The 20,020-nt window shown below is 50.4% G+C and overlaps 1 protein-coding gene across 1 annotated transcript in view; it reads left to right on the top strand.

The window, feature by feature from the left end:
• Positions 1-20,020, top strand: part of Cpt1a (carnitine palmitoyltransferase 1A) — a 64,851-nt gene that overhangs the window by 7,797 nt on the left and 37,034 nt on the right. The window contains exon 2 of the mRNA XM_028871527.2: positions 17,161-17,314. Within this exon, the coding sequence (XP_028727360.1) occupies positions 17,174-17,314 (141 nt within the window). The 5' untranslated portion in view covers positions 17,161-17,173. The remainder of the gene's footprint in view (positions 1-17,160; positions 17,315-20,020) is intronic.

Here is a 20,020-nt window from a genome sequence, read left to right as displayed (position 1 = left end):
AGTCACATTTCTCTGATTACCAATTCTTAATGACATGGTGCAGTATAAAGCCTAAATTTGAGTTTCCTTTACTTTTACATTGCTTTTCTTTTTGAGACAGGACTCACTATGTAGCTCTGGCTGGCCTGGAACTGGAGATAAAGACCAGGCTGGTCCCAAATGTACAGAGATCCTCCTGCCTCTGCCTCCTGGGATTACAGGTGAGCACCACCACATTCAGTTTTTATTTATTTATTTGTTTGTTTGTTTTTTTTTTATTGAGATAGGGTCTCAGGTAGCCTAGGCTGGCCGTGTAGTCAAGGATGCCTTTGACTTTATGATCCTCTTGCTTTCGCCTCCCAAGTGCCAGAGTTAGAAGTGTTCACCATCATGTCCAGCTTGAATTTTTACAGTGTGTGACAGGTGGGAGTTGTGTTATTTCTGAGGGTGTAGGTTGAATGATGACTGAAAATTTACTTCTTACCATCGAAATGCTAAGCAGACCTCACACCACTTCTACTTTGAGAGCAGATGGCACGGCATAAACCTACATTCATTTTCCACCCTGACCTGAACTGTTTTGTCTAGCCCATCAATGCGGGTGGCGTATGGTGATGTGCCTTACTGTGGGAAGTCACCTGTGGCCGAATTATATAATAATGCTAGGGAATGCTCAGCCATGAATTCGAGGTACAGCTTTTTACAGTGAAGGTTCCTTGCTGTGCTTAATCTACGACCACACGTGCCCCAAGTGAAAAAAGCTGTTGAAATCTGGTAGCCAAAGTGACAGAATTTCCAAGTCTTTGGGTCTTGGAGTCTTGAGTCTTTGAAGGGGACAGAGGTTAGTGTCTTGGTCTGGAGCTCGAATCCGTTCTCATAAGGCGCACTAAGTCAGTGCCTGGGGCCCTGCCTTCTCCTCTCCACATGCTCACTTCCACTCTTGTCCAGGCTCCCACCAGTCCAATGGCTTCTCCTGTCAAAGGACATAGCATAAAGCCCTCACCGGGAGGGAGTGACCCTGAACTCCCCAGCCTCTGGAACTGTGAGGCATGTAAATCTCTTTATAAAGTGCCCCACCCTCGGCTGTTCTGTTACAACAACTGAAATGTGCTAAGATGTCCCTTTGTACCCCAAATCCACCAAAAGCACAAGGTACGCATGTCCCGTTCTACGTCACTTCCGCTGGACACATCAGTCATACTGAGATTTGTAAATCTCTTTTTTATTTTTGATGTGCGTGCATTTGACATGTGCATGTAGTCCAGAGGCCCGCAGCCAGTGTGGTCTTCAATTTTTCTCCAACCTTTTTGAGACAGAATTTCTCTGTGTAGCTGTGGCTGGCCTGGAACTCGCTCTGTAGACCAGGCTGGCCTCAAACTCACAGAGATCCGCCTGCCTCTGCCTCTCGAGTGCTGGGGTTAAAGGCGTGCGCCACCACCAAGCTCAGCCTCACCAAGTTGGAGCCATTTCTGTTTAGGAGAGCAAAGCATTCCTAGGAGTTACGGGTGATAAGAGACCCCACTGGCAGCATCTTTGGGGTCTGTCCAGGGGCAGGGCCCAGCGCTCATCAGCCTGGTGAGGGATGCTTGCCATGTTCCTAGATGCCCTACCTGGAATCCCACTAAGCTGCCTCTTCCTGTGGGTGACGCTTTCTCTAAGGATTTCCAGCAGTTGTTTACTGCTAGGCGAGATGGACAGCTGGTGAGGGATTAGAGCTGGAGCAGAGCTTGCTCTTGTGCACCGTGAATTACGCAATTCTAGTGGGCAGCTAGGCCACACTGATAAAGTTAGCCCTGGGCCGTTTGTAACAGTTGAATTTCCCTGCTGGCTGCCACCTATTATTTTGGGTACAGCAGTGACCTAAGCCAACGTGTGTTGCAACTGCAGGAATCTCAAGCTGGCCTCTGCTGTCACAGCCACCACTGCACTTTGGTAAGTAAGGACATGCCCGTTGGCTCTGGGCCTAGACTTGATTCCTGCTCCGCTGTTGGCTGGCTGTGACCTTAAGCAAGCTTCGGATGTCTAAGTCTTGTTTTCCTCGTAGTGAATGGGGACAGACATGGGTTCATTTCTTAGAGTTGTAGTGAGAATTTAATGAGTGGGTAGAGGTAAAACAAATTAGTAAGAAAATGATGTCAGGGGGCCTCGTGTGATGGCCCATGCCTTTGATCCTACTTGGTAGGCAGAGGAAAGTTGATCTTTGTGAGTTCCAGGCCAGGCAGGGCTACACAGGCCCTGTCCAAAAAAGAAGAAAAAGGCAGGGGCCGAGGAGACGGCTCAGTCAGTAAAGCACTTGCTGTGCAAGCATCAGGACCTGAGTCTGGATCCCCAGCAGCCCCCTAAAAAGCCAGGAGCAGTGGTGCACATCTGTAATCCAAACACTGGGGAGGCAGAGACAGGAAGATTCCAGGGACCCACTGCCCAGCCAGCTGGGCCAAATTGGGGATCTCTGGGTTCAGTGAGAGACCCTGTCTCAAACAATAAGGTAGAGAGTGATAGACACCAATTTGGACACCTGTCTTCACACACATGAGCACACACACACAACGGGCATTGTTTGGTGTGTGCCAGGTAGGTAGGCGAATGGGTATCCCACATTTTCCTTGCCATGGAAAACATGAAACGCACCTGCCTGCCATCTCTGCTGGTCTACTGAGTCACCGCTCTGCCTGTTATCCTCTCTACCTGTCTACCAGCCTATCTCACTCCCCATCTGTGTACTGCGCTGCGTGTTGAAATACTCCCTGGAACACAGAACCTATTTGCATGATTCCGTTGCTCGGAAGCCTGTCATCCCTGGGCAAGCCTGACTGTTTGATTTATATGATGGACACGATTTCCACATTGTCGTTTCCCTGGCGTGTGCCAGTTTCTGGCGGTGTGCTGGGCCTCTTGAACTTTCCCCTCCTTTCCTAGCTGGCTGCCTGCCTAAGCTCCGCGGCGGCCGCAGGGAACTACAGGGAGAGCGGGGATGCTAAGAGGACCTGGTCTGGGAAGGGAAGTTGGTTGTCTCTCAGGGGTGGCAGCTTGGTGGCATGGCCAGTGTTAGGGCTCAGGGGCTGACCTCAGAGGTGAAAAGCTTTTGATGGAGAGGGGTCGGCTATGGAGAAAGCGAGCCCAGTGGGCACATCCCATCAACAAAGCACAGAGCCATTTATGTAGTGAAGGACTGGGGCTCAGCCCAAGCCACGTTATTAAAATGAAGACAGTCTTAAGTCAGCAAGATGCCTCAGTGGGTAGAGTGCTTTCTATGCATGCCTCTGAGATCAGCCCCAGATCCCGTGTACATGTAGGAGTAGAGAAGAGCAACTCCACAATTGTCCTCCACATATGCTCAGTAGCACACACACACACACACACACACACACACACACACACACACACACACACTAATAAATAAAACTTTAAAAATGAAGACAGTTTTGTCAGTGGCAAGTGAGATGCAATCCACAGGGTCCTCAGGATTCAATCAAGAGCATGGTAAGATTGGTGTCTTCGAAAAGCTTTCAGCTTATTGGGGAATGATTAAACACAGCTTGGAAGGGGAAGCCCTCTACCAGAATGCACAGTTGAGTGACTGAGTGTGTCTTGAGGCATCACTATGATTTGGGAATGTGAAGTCAGTAGCTGGTCAAAACTGGGCCCTGATGGAGGGGTGTATTTAGCTAAGTGTTATGAAAGGTGAGCACAGGAATGACCCAAGAGGGCTTGAAGAGATGCATCAGTCAGTAAAATGCTTGCTTTGCAAGCATAATGACCCGAGAAAGGTCAGGCATGGCAGTGTATGCTTGTAATCCCAGCTTTGGAGAGGTAGACACAGGAGTTTGCCACCAACCAGCCTGGCCTAATTAGCAAGTCCCAGGTCAGTGAGAAAAAACAATGTGCGTGCCCCCTGAGGAACAACACCCGAGGTCGATCTATGGCTGGTGCGCACACACACACACACACACACACACACACACACACACACACACACACACACACCACCCAAGGTCCATCTATGGCAGGCACACACAGGCACGCACGCATGCACTCACGCACACACCAAGAGTAGCAGGTAAAGGTTGGAAGCATTGAGTCTAGTGCAGGTGGAGGTACAGAATTACAGGCTTGGGGGCAGCTACACACCAGACCTGACATGTGAGGTTGGTGGTTTTCAATGCAGGCATCCTGTTCTGCATTTCGGTGTGCCAGGAGCGGATTACAGTAAGGGCTTAGGACTCTGCTGCAGCCCTCCTTGGGAGTCCCTCCCCAGCAGTGGGGCTGGTGTATAAATGGTGTAGGGCCTGAGTGTGGGGGCACCTGCATGTTCCCAGGCAAGGAGGTTGGCAGGTGGGAGAGGGCAGTCATCACACCAACGCTGTCACTTGGGGCAGGGGCAAGAGCCCAGGCTCCACACCCACTTCTCAGAAATAATTTTGTCCTCCCTCTGACACCCGATACCACAGCCCAGCCCTACCTACACTGTCAGGATTTTTTGCCTCTGGCATGGTGCATGCCTCCCTAGACATCTTCCTGGCACCTGGGAGGTTCCTGCCACAGCAGCCACCTGCATGCAGATTTGCCATGAGCCAGTTTGAGGACACAGGGCAAGAAGCCACCTTGTGTTAGGAACGATCCCGGAGGGGCCTTTCCTTTGTGCCTGGCCAGACCTGCTTCTGGGGTGGAGCAGTCAGTGTGTTTACCTAGAGGGTGTGTCCCGGGTAAGTTTTTCTCCCTGGTTTAGAATTCTAGTCCAAAGGCTAACAGTAGGTAGGTGTGGTTTCGTATACTGTAACCCCATTATGAGAAGAGCCATGAGTTCAAGGCCAGCCTGGTCTAGATACAAGTTGTTCTTGTTGAACAACTTGGGAGGAACAGTGAATGGCGGAGGGGGAAGTCCAAGCCCTCTTTTCTCCCATCTATATGTTTTTCGCTTTTACGCTTTCCTTTCCAGTATACGTTCTTGTGGCTGTCGTTGAACTTGGGACACAGGTGCATGCCCTGCGGTGCAGTTACTTCCCTGTGGTCCTGTGTGTAGACCTTGTGTCCAGGGACACTACCTCTCCACCCTGGGCTGCGATGGATCAGAGGAGCCCCACATGGGCCAGCCCCCGGGGGAAACATACAAAGCAGAGCTTCGCAGGACACTTGGGACATCTCTGAGAGTGGCTGTAGAACCTGGAGAATTGGGAGGAGCCGTGGAAGGCTGAGTCTGTGCCCAGGCAAGGGAGGGTGTGGGTTTAGGGGTGGGGGGCGCTGGTGGGCTGACATCCTCCGTGGGTTGTGTTGCCTGGGTGAATGAAACGCTGGGGGGGAAGGCAGTTGAGACAGGTGTGGTCAGTGCATGCCCCACTGAGGCAGGTCTAGTCGGAGAGAGGCAGATAGAGAGGGTGCAGCTCGAGAGAAGGTGGGCTGACGTCCAGTCTGCAGGTTTGGCCTTGAAGGTGGGCTTGTAACACCTGTTGTGCACGGGTTGTAGAGGTCTGATCAGGGACGAGGCTGGCTGGCTCCCAAGGTCCAGAGAGCCCAGAAGAACCTTCCATCAGTGCCGACAGAGGTCAGGGGCTGGAGACCATCGCAGATGATGTGGTAGGCCAGGCTGGAGCCACTGGTGACCTGGGCGGGAAGAAGGAGGAACTGGAAGTGTGGGCTAGTGCTGGGAAACCAGTGTTTTAGTGCACACTGTATGGAGACATGGCTGAGGCCTCCAGCCACCATGGAGGCCTGCCATGCCATCTTTGCAGCAGCCTTGGGAATGGAGGAGGAGGCTGCCCAGAGTCAGTGGCCTGTGTCCAGGCACAGCTGGTCTGCCAGATAGAATGGCTGGGCCAGCGGGCCCTGAGGGCCCTCTTCTAGTACGTCAGGGTCCCCCGCTGCACGGACGCAAGGACACAGCCTTAGTGCCGGGTTAGGCAGGGTGTGATGGCTGGAAGGGCTCCTGGGAAGGGAGAGCTGAGGGCAGGGCAGTGGGAGTCCTCAGTATCCGGGCTAAGGTGCTTTGCAGAGAGCCACCTCGGGAACAGACTAGCTTTCTGTGGGCAGGGGAACCGGTGGGTGGGTCAGTCAGGGAGAGGCCTGTCCCCAAGCCTTGCATCTGAGACAGGAACACATTTCTAGAGAAAGAAGAAGGGCTACCAATGGGCAGAGAGCTTGAGCACGCTTCCTTATGAGGAGGCCAAGGTGAGGTGAGTGGGGCAGCCAGGCTCCAGGGAACTGAGGTGGGGACACAAGGAAAAAGACAGCCATATCTGTGGACCACTTGTACAATAATTCTTGCATGTACAAACACACACACACACACACACACACACACACACACACACACACACACAGTGTTAGGTAGCCTGTGGCTGCTCAGATATGAATGTGAAAGAGAAGCCCAGAGTTGCAGGGGAGATGTGGTGTGACAACGGTGTCCTGTGTGTATGAATGTCTGCCTGTGCCTCATGTGTGTGCAGTGCCCTTGGAACCTAGAAGGCGGCACCAGACTCCCTGGAGTTGGAATGGGCCACACAACTGGGGTCCTCTGCAAGAACAGCGTGCACCCTTAACTGCTGCGCCCCCTCTCCACTCCTTTAATGTTGTATTCTTATGTTTTAAATATTTTTTTATCATTTTAAATTGTGTGTCTATGTGTGGTTATGTGCGTGTGAATGAAGGTGTCCAGTCTCCCTGGAGCCAGAGTTACAGACAAGTTCTGAGCCACTTGATGTGGGTGCTGGGAACAGAACTCTGGTCCTCTGCAAGAGCAGTGTGCATGTTCTTAACCACTGAGCCACCTCTCCAGCCTCCCCCCACTCCCATCCCCATGCCGTATTCTTAATTAAAAGGGCCAGATAGCTCTGTAAGTCTGTGTCACCAACCAGTCATTTCATTTCAGGGTCCGGTACATAGACGAGGTTTTGTACTCAGCTGTGTGTGTTGTATTTTATGACTTTGAACATTTGGGGGGGGGTTTAGGTTATGGCTAAGATCATGGAGGCTTTGGGGGACACTTCCAAGGTCCTTGGATTTATGAATGTTTTGCTCTCCTCCAGGGGGCGGGATACCCCTGCCCCTTCTCAAGCATCGGTTGGTTTTTCATCCCTCCAGCTTGTCTGGTCACCCCTGCGCAGCCACTTTGGGCTGTCTGCATGTTGGATGGCTCTGCCAGGTGCTCCCAGGACTCCCAGTCCCACAGACAGGTCCCCTCGCAGCCACTGTTGAGGGCAGACTTGCTTTTGGTGTTTTACAGAGAGCTATTTATTCTCCCACGTAGCTTCAAAAGGGAGATGAGGAGGGACACGAGGATGTCCAACCCACAGCCTGTGGGGCACATGCAGCAGAGGCTATGAAAATAGCCTGACATAAATCACAGAATGACACGTGTGTCACAGCACGTGAGTAGAGGTCAGAGTTCAACCTCCAGGAGTTGGCTCTTGTATTCTACCCTGTGGGTCCTGGGGATTGAACAGACAGGCTTGGCGGCAAACACCTTTGCCCACTGAGCATCTTGGCCCAGAATTTTTTTTTTCTGTTTACTTTTTATTTTTTGTAACTTGATTTTTGTAGATAGTAATGGCCTGTTGAAAGTCAAAATATGGCTGGAGAGATGGCTCAGAGGTTAAGAGCACTGGCTGCTCTTCCAGAGGTCCTGAGTTCAATTCCCAGCACCCACATGATGCCTCACAACCATCTGTAATGAGATCTGGCGCCCTCTTCTGACATGCAGGCAGAACACTGTATTCATAATAAATAAATCTTGAAGAAAAAAAAAAAGTCAAAATGTGAGACGCCCTGAGAAGAAAGGCCTAGTTTACCGAGCATACTGACTCAGTCAGGGGCCAGGAGGACCTCCCCCATCTCTGGCCTGGGATCAGGTTGACTAAGTAGAGCTATGGTGACTGGGTTGGGACTCATTGCGACTGCTGTTTCTGCGGTGACAAAGCCTTCCAGAGACATCTGTGCCCACCTGAAAAGTAGGGAGCTGCAGGTGGCAGTCTCGGCCAGGTGTGGGGTGTGGTCTCCTGTCCAGGAAGAGGACAGCAGGACCAGCATGCAGCCCATGAGGGACCAGTATCAGCTCAAAGACCAAGTTCTCAGCACAAAGGAGATTTATTTGCTCCAGAGGGACAAAGGGCAGGGAGTAAGAGACAAAGACAGGAGACAGAGGATGAGGGAGAAGGACAAGGAGGGGAGAGGGGTATTTGTCCAAGGGGCAGGGCACACAAAGGGCCCATAGGCAGATGGCGGTTTATAAAGGTCAAAGGAGAAACCCCGTGTTAGGATGAGGTGTTTAATTTTGATTGGGCACGTTAATTAGGGGGGCCACAAGGGGACTTTTGATTGCTGGACTTCAATACTTGGACAGCTGGACCTTGGTAGTCAGCCTCAGGAGGAGGACATGGCCGCCTAAGGGAACAGACCTTGGTGGCCAGCTTTAGGAGTGTGATCTAATGGTTTTTAGCAAGGCAGAGGGAGTGGGGGAGAAGGACAAGGCCCACCAGAGTCATGCTTGCCATGGCCGAGCTGGCCAGAGTCCCCTCAGCCAGACCAAAAGTGCAGTTCGGTCTTGTCAGGTCTCAGAGAGTGGTGTATGTAAAAAAAAAACTTGCCCTGGAGAGAACAACACACGGGTGTACTCACTCCCAGATAGGGATCCCACAGCAGACCACCAAAATCCAACTTGCTGGACCAGTGGCTTTATTGGGGTGACTTACGAAGCAGAAATGACTCAAAGATAGCTGCATCACCAATACCCACCCAGCATGGTCACAGTCCACAGAAGCTGGGAACCTGGAGCTCACTGGGCCCTTTCTAGGTGCCTCAGTTCTCAACTTCTGGTCAGCTTGGGTGATTTCTGCTTCTTGCAGGCAGCTGGTCTGGTCTCAGAGTCTTCCTTGCAGCTGGGCTCGTCTGGGCTCATCTGAGTCTTCAGAGCAGCTCTGTTGTGCTAGTCTCAGAGGGACTCAGAGCCTTTATTGCTCACCCTGGCAGGGAGGAGCCTAGTGCATCTGGTCGGTTTCAGGGACTTCCTGAAGGTATTGTGAGTTGTTTACCGTCCCACTTAAGGAGCTTCCCTGCAGGGTGGAATGTTTTGGAGGCAACTGTTACCCAAGTGGGCATATGATGGGGGTGGGCTCCCGTTGCAGCAGCTGTCTCCCATGCTCCTTGGCCACCTGCTTCATCCTCCTGTCTCCACTTCATCTCCTACAGGAGTCTGCTGTGCAGTACCTGGATGGAGCAGGTGCTTCCCGTCCCAGGAGGCAAGGGCACTCGGGACTTATTTAGCTCCCATGGGAGCTCTGGGACATGGAGGGGACAGCTGCATTAGATACATTAAGAGTTGTGGGGAGATCTCAGATGTGTGCAGAAAAAGAGCCTAACAGAAATGACCTGCGTGTAGTCACCATCTACTTTCCCTGGCTCTCAAGAAGCCTTTGCTCGCCCCTCCCCATCCCAGTTCTAGGTGCCATGAAATCCGCAATTGTGTGTGTGTGTGTGTGTGTTGTGTGTGTGTGTGTGGTATTTATATTGTGTGTGTGTTGTGTGCATGTAGGCAAGAGTCTACCTTGGTTGTCATTCCTTGTACCGATCACCTTACTGTTTTTGAGGCATGGTCTCTCTTTGGCCTGGGCAGATGCCTTGGCAGGCAGGCTGGCCAGTGAGCTCAAGGGATCCTCCTGTCTTTGCCTCCCCAGTCTGGGATTACGAGAGTGCTCCACCATGCCTGGCTTTTTATGTAGATTGAATTTAGGTTTTCATATTAGTGCAGTGGGCACTTTACTGACTGAGCTGTCTGCAGATATTCGGTATTGACCCTACTATGTTAGATGATCTCTGAAGAAAAAAAAAGTATTTCCTTAGTGCTGGAGGATGGCGCTCATTCTCAATGGAACCTTGGTGAGTATGTTAGGGTCCTGGAGAAGTCCCACAAAAACTATTGCATGTACAAGGCCTCCCTATCCTTGCTGTCAGGGGTGTTGGAGACTGATTGTCCTTTGTTTGAGGCTCTCTCAGAAAATGCTTGTTTAGTCTCAGCAAACGAAATTGAGGCCTGATCTCTTGAGAGAAGACTGAGCAGCCTGTTATGGCATATGCTCAGTCCTCTCAGGGAACAGTGATCGGATGGACTTCTAGATTCCACCCTGATGCCTCCAGTTGTGTATTTGGCCAGGGAAGGATTAGATGCTTGAGTGTTAACTAGACAATATTTGTGTTTTGTGAGAGGACATTTTCTTTTCTTCAGTTTATTTTTCTTTGTGAATGTGCATTTATGCTCATGTGTGTGCATGTGTGTGTATGCATGTGTGTGCATGTGCATATGGAGGTCAGAGGTTAACGGCAAGCATTATTTCTTAGCAGCTCTCTACTTTTTTCACTTAAAAATTTTAGTTTATTATTACTGTATGTGTATGGTGTGTGTGTGTGTGTGTGATGGTGTGCATGTAGTGAGTGTGTGGTGGAAGGCGTTTTTGACATGCACCACTTTACAGTGAGGTGTGGCGCACGCTTTTGCATTGGAGCAGAGGCAGCGATTCTGTGGAAGTCCAGTTCGTTTCCATTCACAACTTTTTTTCTTTAATAAAAAAAAATGTTTAGGATGTGTGTATTTATGTGTGTGTATACACCGCATGAGTTCAGTGCCCACAGAGGCCAGAAGAGGGTATCAGATCTCCTGGAACTAGAGTTACAGGTGTTGTGAGCTGCTTACTGTGGGTGCTGGGAACTGAACTTGGATCTTCTGAAAGAGCAGCCAGCAATCTTGCTCACCAAGCCACCTCTCCAGCCTCTGAGATAGTATTTTTGAATAACAGTCTCATTGAGGTGTGCCCTAACTAGTTTTATGTCAGTTTGACATAGACTATAGTCATCTGAAAGGAAGGAACCTCAATTGAAGAAATGCCTCCATAAGGTCCAGTTTTAAGGCATTTTCTTAATTAGTGATTAATGGGGGAAGGCCCAGCCCACGGTGGGTGGTGCCATCCCTGAAAGCCTTGGGGAGCAAGCCAGTCAGCAGCACTTCTCCATGGCCTCTGCATCAGCTGCTGCCTCCAGGTTCCTGCCCTGCCTTGAGTTCCTGTCAGGACTTCTTTTGATGATGGACTATGATATGGACGTGTAAGCCAAGTAAACCTTTCCTCTCCAGCTTGTTTTGGTCTCGGCGTTTCATCACAGCAATAGTAACCCTGAGTAGGACAATGTATAATTCACATAAGCAATTCACCTATCTGGTATTTTGGAGATTTTTTTTTTTTTTTTTTTTTTTTTTTCAAATTTTTTTTTTTGCGCTTTTAGTACTTGGTAGCCAGGCTCGAACTACAAGATCCGCCTGTCTGCTCCCAATGCTATTAACGTGCGCACACGCCTATTTTGGAGATTTTTAATTTATTCACAACCATGTGCCACTATCATTCGACTCAGTTTGGGAACATTTTTATCAACCCCCAAAGAAACACTCCTTCCTAGCCTTCATCCCCTTCCAAGCTCTCTCAGTCCCTGGCAGCTCCGATCTGTCTATTTCTATAGATTTTTCTGTTCCAGACATTTTGTGTAAATGGAGTGAGATGACATTTGGCTTCTCGGGCTTCGTGTTGTGCTCTTGGCCTTTTTTTTTTTTTTTAATTTATTTAAATGAGACAGAATCTCATGTAGCTCAGGCTGGCTTCTAGCTTGCTCTCAAGCCAAGGATGATTTCAACGTCTGATCCCCCTGCTTCCCTGTCTCAAGTGCTGTGATGATAGGCATGTGCCACCATGCCTGGTTTATGTGGTACTGGGCTTGGAACCCTGGGCCTTGTGTATGCAAGGTGAACCCTCTGCGCACTGAGCCATGTCCCCAGACCCTGGTGTCATAGTTTCATCTGTGTCGCTGCGTGTGTTGGTGCCACTTTGCTTCTGAGGGCCGAGTCCTGGTCTGGTGTGTGAGTATGTCACAGTTGGCCTACGCTTCTCCTCCTGTGGAGGGCCCTGGCTGTAGTCTCCTCTCCTGCCATGGAACACCTGGTGTTTTTGTCATGATCGAGGCTGCTGTGGACAGGCCTGTATAGGTTTTAGTGTGGACTTGTTCGAGTTATCCTGGCCAAGGAGAGGAGTTGCTGGGTTCCAAGGCTTTTACATTTTTGCTTTGCTTTGTTGAGATATGGTCTTTTTGTGTAGTCCAGGCTGGCCTTGAACACACCGCCTCGAAGGAGCTTTATGCTTAGCCTGTCTTCTGGGATGACCTGACCCCGTCACATTTCTACGGCAGCAGTGGGTGAAGCTCATGATTTCTCACTGTCCTTCACACCTGTCACTCACGGATTGCATTCCAGCTGTTCCCGGGGTGGCTCTCCAGTGCCTGTCACTCACGGATTGCATTCCAGCTGTTCCTGGGGTGGCTCTCCAGTGCCTGTCACTCATGGATTGCATTCCAGCTGTTCCTGGGGGTGGCACGTGCTGTGATTTGATCTGTACTTCCTGGTGGCTTCTGGGAACACTGACCATCTGAAGTAGCCCGTGAAGCCAACATGGAGCCTGAGGCTGACTCATCTGGCACCAGTGCCTGCTGAGTGGTTTAAAGCAGTGAACCTGCGTTGTGAACTGCTTTTGCAAGCCCACAAAGCAACCGGAATGCCTGCTATGATGAACCTGTCAGAACAAACCAGGCCTTCATCAAGTTTAGGCAGTCTTTTTGTCTCTTTGTGTCATGGAGACCAGGCTGGTAACTCACTGTGTAACCAAGGGTGACCTTGAACTCCTGACCCTCTTGTCTCTACCTTCCTGCTGCTGGGTTTCTAGGCTTGTGCCACCACACCTGGCAGGTTCAGGTGGTCCTGAACATTAAACTCAGGTCATGAGGCAGGGACATTTCACCCTGGAAAGGACACTGTAAGTCCTCATGATTGTCCTGAGACTAGGTTTGGTTTCTGGGCAAACCTGGGGTTCACGCCTTTGGGTAGAAGTGACTGCAGCACGGTGTTTAATCTGCTGTTGACAGCTCCTCGAGGGCTGTGGAGGTGACTCAGTGGATGAAGTGCTTGCTGAGCAGCTCGAGGACCTGAGTTTGAGCCCAGCATCCTGTAAAATGCTGAGTATAACAGTGCTGGGCCAGTAATTCCAGCTCTGGGGTTGGCAAACGGTGGGAACAGGATACGCGGACTCAGGGATCACTCCGCCTAGCCAGTCAGCACTCTCCAGGTCCGGTGAGACACCCTGCCTCCAAACAGTAAAGTTGAAGGTGATAGAGGAAGGCAGCTGGTGTTGAACTCAGGCCTTGATGCACAGACGGGTACAAACACCGGGGAAAACATGTGCACACACATATGCACAACAGAAAAGTTTACATCAAAATAGTTCCCTTGTGTTTTAAAATTTTTCATTAATGTTTTTATTGAGTTTGTTTTTGTTTTTGCAACAAGATCTGTCTGTAGCTCAGCCTGGAACTCAGTGTTTAACCCAGGCTGGTTTTGAACTTGAAACAATACGCTGGTTCACTTTTGAGGTCATGTAAACGATTGGCAGGGTGGTGGCCAGTCACGGAATCCTGTCTGCCCAGATTGATGCCTGTGGTGCGGGGTTCGTGTCTGTGCTACCAGCCTCGTGAGTGCTGCAGATACGGGAAGCTTAACCTGGGGCTGGCTCTGCAGTCAGTAGGGTGCCTGCCTAGCATGCCCTGCCTTCATCCCCGGCAGTGGATAACGCGAGTACAGGGGCTCCTGTCTGTAATCCCAGCACTTCAGAAGTAGATGGAGGAGGAGCTGAAGTTCAAGGGGATTCCAGACTCGAGCCTCCTCACCCCGACCAGAGCTGCGTTCTGTGCCTCACTCAGGCTGTGTATGTGTCTGCCCAAGCACAGGTCGGTAGTCTTGTTGCTTTCTCAGGTGGGGTCTGTGCCTTCATCACGGCCAGGCCCTGTCACAGTTTTCCAGGACGTAAACACACTGGAACGTAGCTTGGGCTTTAAGTTATTTTCAGGACCAGGTTGTGTTGTCTCCTCAACCTTTTGGAGGTCAGCGCAGAGCCCAAAGGCCAGTTTCCAGTTGCGTTGCCCACCAGCACTGTCCTCATGCTTCCCACATCCGCCTGTCCCTGGCTGCTCCACCTCGGTGTACTCTGTAAGCTCTGCGACACTGACTTTTCCAACTCAGCAGGTCCACAGGTGAATTGTCAGCGCCTGCTCCCCCACCCCACCCCACCCCACCCCCACCCCCCCCCCCCCGTACCACCACCCCGCCCCAGGACGTGGCTCCGCAGAGCACATAGTTCAAGGCTGGAGGGCCCCTTTTATCAGCATGTCCAGCCCATGGGACTCAGACCTGTGGAGTTGGTTGTCGTCTTCATCCCTGATGGCACCGCACTGGGCCAGGGCTGTCTGCTCTCCTCTCTGGGATGGTGTGCTGAGCTTCAGGGTCTCCTGTTCGGCACCTCCTTTTCCTGCACCTAACTGCCACGGAGGCATTGCTTGCTCTCGGCCTCCTCTCTGTGCCACAGGAGGGCAGAGGGGCCATTTCTACCAGGGTCTAGGTTCTCACCTCACTGGTACATGGGAAGCAGCCAGCAAATACTTGTTGAATGAGCAAGTGATTGGCAGTTGACAGGGTTTCATTCTGCAACTCAGGCTGATAGATCAGTCTGTGACAATCTTTCTGCCTCATCCTCCTGAGGTCCATGCCAGCACGCCTAGCTTTGGTTAGTATCTTTGAACTATATTGATATGTACCGATTAAAATTGTTTTTGCATTGCTGGGGATGGAACCCAGGGCCTCACAGATGTTAGACAGATGTTCTACTATTGAGCTGCATCCCCAATTCTACTTGTTAATGTCATGTAGCCCAGGCTAGCCTCTAGCTTTCAGTATAGCCAAGGATAACTTTGAACTCCTGATCCTCCTGCCTCCACCTCCTGAGTGCTGGGATTACAGGTGTGCGCCACCACACACAGTATTGGACATCGTACCCAGGGCTTGTACAAGCTCAGTGGGCACTCTCTACCTGAGCTACAGCCCCAGAAACCTGGTTGCTGTTTTGTTTTTTTAAATACACATATTTGGGCTGGAGAGATGGCTCAGTGGTTAAGAGCACTAGCTGCTCTTCTAAAGGACCCAGGTTCAATTTCCAGCACCCATGTGGCAGCTCACAGCTGTCTGTAACTCCAGTTCCAGGAGATCCAACACTTTCATACAGGCAAACCAATGTACATGAAATAAGAATAAATAAATCATTTTTAAAATGCACACTTAAAATTTGGGGGTGTTGTCTGAGTGTTTTGCCTGCATGTATGTATGTGTACCATATGCATGCAGTGCCTAGGGAAGCCAGAAGAGGGTGTAGGATCCTCCAGAACTGGAGTTACAGATGTTTGTGAGTCACCATTTAAATTCTAGGAACCACACACAGGTCCTCTGTAAGAGCAGTAAGTGCTCTTAACCGCTGAACCATCTCTCTAGTCCCGTTACCTGTTGGTTTTGACAGGTTTATCAGACCTTGTGGGCCTCAGTGGGAAAGTTATTATGTGATGAGAACATACCCATAAATTAGATCTTACTATGGTTCTGAATAATTTTTACCTCTTATCTTTAAAAAAATATATGTATACTTAGTGCTTTGTAACAAACAGCTTTGGAAAACAGAGGGGTTGCACACCTTCAGAAGAGGTGACTCCTCAGGCAGCTGCTGGGGGAATGAGGGAACCAGGAAGGGAGGAGGTGACATTTCTGCTGAGTGTGAGAGTGGGTTGAAAGCTGTTGGATTAGACAGACCACAGGAGTAAGTGAAGAAGTGAGGGGAAGAGCACATTGTAGATCCCTCTTGTTTTATTATGTATGCGTATTAGTTTGTTCTATGTGTATGTGCTTGTGAGTGCAGTACCCACAGAGGCCAGATGAGGGCATCAGATCTCTTGGAGCTGGAGTTACAGGCAATAGTGAGCTGCTTGACTTGGGTTCTGGGAATAGAACACCAGGCCTCTGCAAGAGTAGGAAACATTCTTCCTGGCCATCTCTCCAGCCCAGCTCCTCTTTGTGTGTATGTGTGTCACTGAGACAGATTCTGGAGATTCCTAAGATTTCCTGTAGTGAGTGAGACAGGACAAACTAGTGCAGAAGAGGCCATGTTTTGTGCAGGAACAACTAAGGCCTGATACATGGATGCCTTAGACCAGTTGGACTTTAGGAATAGCCTCAGAGGATCAGGATCAGTTAGGGTCTGTGCAGTTTGTGGGATGTTAGTGGAATCTTTTTTTTTCCCTAAGTTTTTGTTTTCTTTTGTTTTGTTTTTGTTTGGGACAATGTTTCTCTGTGTATAGCCCTGGCTGTCCTGAAACTCACTCTGTAGACCAGGCTGGCCTTAAACTCAGAAATCCGCCGGGCGTTGGTGGCGCACGCCTTTAATCCCAGCACTCGGGAGGCAGAGCCAGGCAGATCTCTGTGAGTTCGAGGCCAGCCTGGGCTACCAAGTGAGCTCCAGGAAAGGCGCAAAGCTACACAGAGAAACCCTGTCTCGAAAAACCAAAAAAAAAAAAAAAAAAAACTCAGAAATCCTCCTGCCTCTGCCTCTTGAGTTCTGGGATTAAAGGCATGTGCCACCACCACAACCCAGTGTAAAAAGTATTTTTATTTATTGGGGGGGGGAGGGCAGGGCGTGCGCACCACAGTGCGTATGTGAAAGCCAGAGGACAGCTTTGTGGGATTGGTCCTCCTTCCACCTTTACTTGGGTTCTGGGATTGAATTCACATTGTCAGTCTCTGGAGGGAAGGGCTTTTCCAACTGAGCCACCTTACCACCCATCCTGAGTCTTCGTAGCCCTCTCTGAAGTTGGAGGGGCAGTGGTCCTGCCTGAAGGTCGGGGTTCAGGGCTGCTGGGGACTCGTTTGTTGCTACTTCCGGTGTTTTCATGACAGTTCTGGGGATGGGCTGTAAGAATAGTCATCTCTGCTGTGCAGGTCAATACATGGCCGCCAGTGACCTTTGTCATGCTGGCTGGGGATGCCTTTGGGGGCATGGTTCTGTGGGATGGGCAGAGGGCGTGGGACGGTGGTGACGTGGGCCCACACCATCACCCTAGGCCTGTATGGATCTGGACAGGTGAGAAGTGTGGAGTGAGGGACAGCACTGTATCTGTTGGAGACATGTGTAGGTCTGTTAAGGCACAAGGTTAAATTTGGAGGACCTCCTTCCACTGGAGGCATGTCCCTGGTTTCTGGTGTCAGGCTTCTCTAAGCCATCTCTGTCCCTGCTCCAGGTGCCTATTCAAGATGGCAGAGGCTCATCAAGCTGTGGCCTTCCAGTTCACTGTCACCCCCGATGGCATTGACCTCCGCCTGAGCCACGAAGCCCTCAAACAGATATGCTTGTCGGGACTGCATTCCTGGAAGAAGAAGTTCATCCGATTCAAGGTTGGCTGGCTGGTCTCTGCAGTGCTTGCTGGGATGCCCAGTGTATCTCCTTGGGTCCCGCTAAGGAGAAAATTGTGTCTTCAGTGGGTCTCTGAGAGAGCAGAGGTCTCCATGCTGGCTAAGGCTTGTGGTGGACACTTATATAGAATGGGCTCATAGCTCCTTATTGTTGGGTTTTTAGAGGTTTTTGTAGTTTATTTTTATTTAATGTTCTTTGGTGTTTTTGCCTGCCTGTGGGAGGGTATCAGAAACCTTGGGACTGGAGTTACAGACAGGTGTGAACACACAGGCAGCATGTATGTGTCTGGTGCCCAAGGAGGTCAGAAGAAGGGGTTGGATCCCCTGGAACTGGAGTTACAGATGGCTGTGAGCCATCAAGTGGGTGCTGGGAAATAAACTTGGGTCCTCTGTGTGGGGCCAGGGCTGGAATCCAGAGCCTTGCCCATGATGGGCAAGTGATGAATTGCTGAGTTATAACCCCAGTCCAATTTTACTTTTTTTTTTAATGAATCTAGGTCCTCTGGAAGAGCAATCAGTGCTTTTTTTTTTTTTTTAGATTTTATTTATTTATTATGTATACAGCATGTATGATTGCAGGCCAGAAGAGGGCACCAGATCTCATTACGGATGGTTGGGAGCCACCATGTGGTTGCTGGGAATTGAACTCAGGACCTCTGGAAGAGCAGTCAGTGCTCTTAACCTCTGAGCCATCTCTCCAGCCCCGTTGTTGTTGTTTTTTGTTCTGTTTTGTTTTTCGAGACAGGGTTTCTCTGTGTAGCTTTGCGCCTTTCCTGGAACTCACTCTGTAGACCAGGCTGGCCTCGAACTCACAGAGATCCACTTAGCTCTGCCTCCCGAGTGCTGGGATTCAAGGCGTGCGCCACCACTGCCCGGCTCCAATTTTACTTTCTTTTAAAAATCCCAGAGAGAGTAAATGCAGGTTTGGAGCAATTGCAAACAGTCCCCCATCACCAGGGCCTGCTCCTCCAGCCTGCTGGGTACCGCAGAGGAAGGTGCCACCACCAGAAGCTGGGGCTGTGGCAGATGCATCTCCAGGACCAGGCACAGCACAGGTGTCCCTGGATCTCAGTGGCAGCTTCTGGGACTTGGTGATCAGTGTTCTGTGAACCAGAGTAGTGAAGGTTCCACCTACAGGAAAACCTAAGTCTGAGAGCTGGCCACACTTACACAGGGTGAGCAGTATAGGGTAAGTGGCACGTGGCTGAACTCCAATACTTTTTTCTTGGAAGGCAGTGCCTTCACTCTGAGGAAGAGGGCTGGTCAGGGCCACCACTGCTGCAAGGAGCTTGGCTTTCATGTGGATTCAGAACCAGGAGGTTCAGTGGGCAAGAGCCCCGCCTCACTTTTACTTATGTTTTATCTTTGTTTTTTGAGATAGGGTTTGTCTGTGTGGCTCTGGCTGTCCTGGAACTCACTCTGTAGACCAGGCTGGACCTGAACTCACAGATCTTCCTGCATCTGCCTTCCCAGTGCTGGGATTAAAGGCGTGTGCCACAATGGCTGGCTTATTTACTTGTTTTTAACTCTAATGAATTACTTACTTACTTATTTATGCTCATATTTTTGAGATAGGGTCTCATTCTTGCCCAAGCTGGCCTTGAATTTAAGACAGTCATCCTGCCTCAGCCTCCAAAGTGCTGGGATGACAGGGGTAAAATCATACTGGCCTTGAAGAACCTTTTGGTTTTTGTGACACGGGATCTCATGTAATCCAGGGTGGCCTCCAACAGAGTGTGTAGTGAGGGATAGTTTTGAATTCCTGCCCCTCCTGCCCCTACCTCCTGAGTGTGGAGATCACAGGTATAGGATTTTATTTTATTTTTTTTTAAGATTTGTTTTATTTTTTAACTATGTGTATCACTGTGCATCGGTGTATGGGTGGGTGTATGTTAGTTACAGGTACCTGCAGAGACCAGAGGCATTGGATTCCTGGAGCTGGAGTTACTGGTTGTTACTAGTTACCTGACATGGATGTTGGGAATCGAACTCAGGTCCTCTGCAAGAACAAGTGCTGTTAACTACCTAGCCATCTCTAGCTCCAAGAATGTGTTTTTAATTGAAAGATTTTTCTTCTTTGTTTTATTTTGTTTTGTTTGCCTGTGTGTATGGTGTGTGTGGGTGTGGGTGTGGGTGTGTGTGTGTGCATGTGTGTGTATGTGTGCATATGCGTGCACACACACTTGGAGGCCCGATCTTTACATTGGGTGTCTTCCTCTATAGTTCTCTACTTCATATATTCAGACAGTCTCACTGAAACCTGAGCTTACTGATTCTGGCTGGTCTAGAGCTTGGCTGGTCTCAGCCTGCTGGTCTAGAGCCTGGCTGGTCTCAGCCTGCTGGTCTAGAGCTTGGCTGGTCTAGAGCCTGGCTGGTCTAGAGCCCAGCTGGTCTAGAGCCTGGCTGGTCTAGAGCCTGTCTGGTCTAGAGCCTGTCTGGTCTAGAGCGTGGCTGGTCTAGAGCTTGGCTGGTCTCAGTCTGTTGGTCTAGAGCCTGGCTGGTCTAGATCCTGGCTGGTCTAGAGCCTGGATGGTCTAGAGCCAGGCTGACCTAGAGCCTGGCTAGTCTAGAGCTTGGCTGGTCTAGAGCCTGGCTGGTCTCAGCCTGCTGGTCTAGAGCGTGGCTGGTCTAGCTAGCCAGCTTGCCTCTGGAGTGCTGGGGTTACAGGGGGCACCGTTCCTGTCTAGC

This window comes from Peromyscus leucopus, chromosome 1 (genome assembly GCF_004664715.2).
Source record: "Peromyscus leucopus breed LL Stock chromosome 1, UCI_PerLeu_2.1, whole genome shotgun sequence".
Classification (NCBI taxonomy): domain Eukaryota; kingdom Metazoa; phylum Chordata; class Mammalia; order Rodentia; family Cricetidae; genus Peromyscus; species Peromyscus leucopus.
This window is presented reverse-complemented; position numbering and strand designations above follow the sequence as displayed.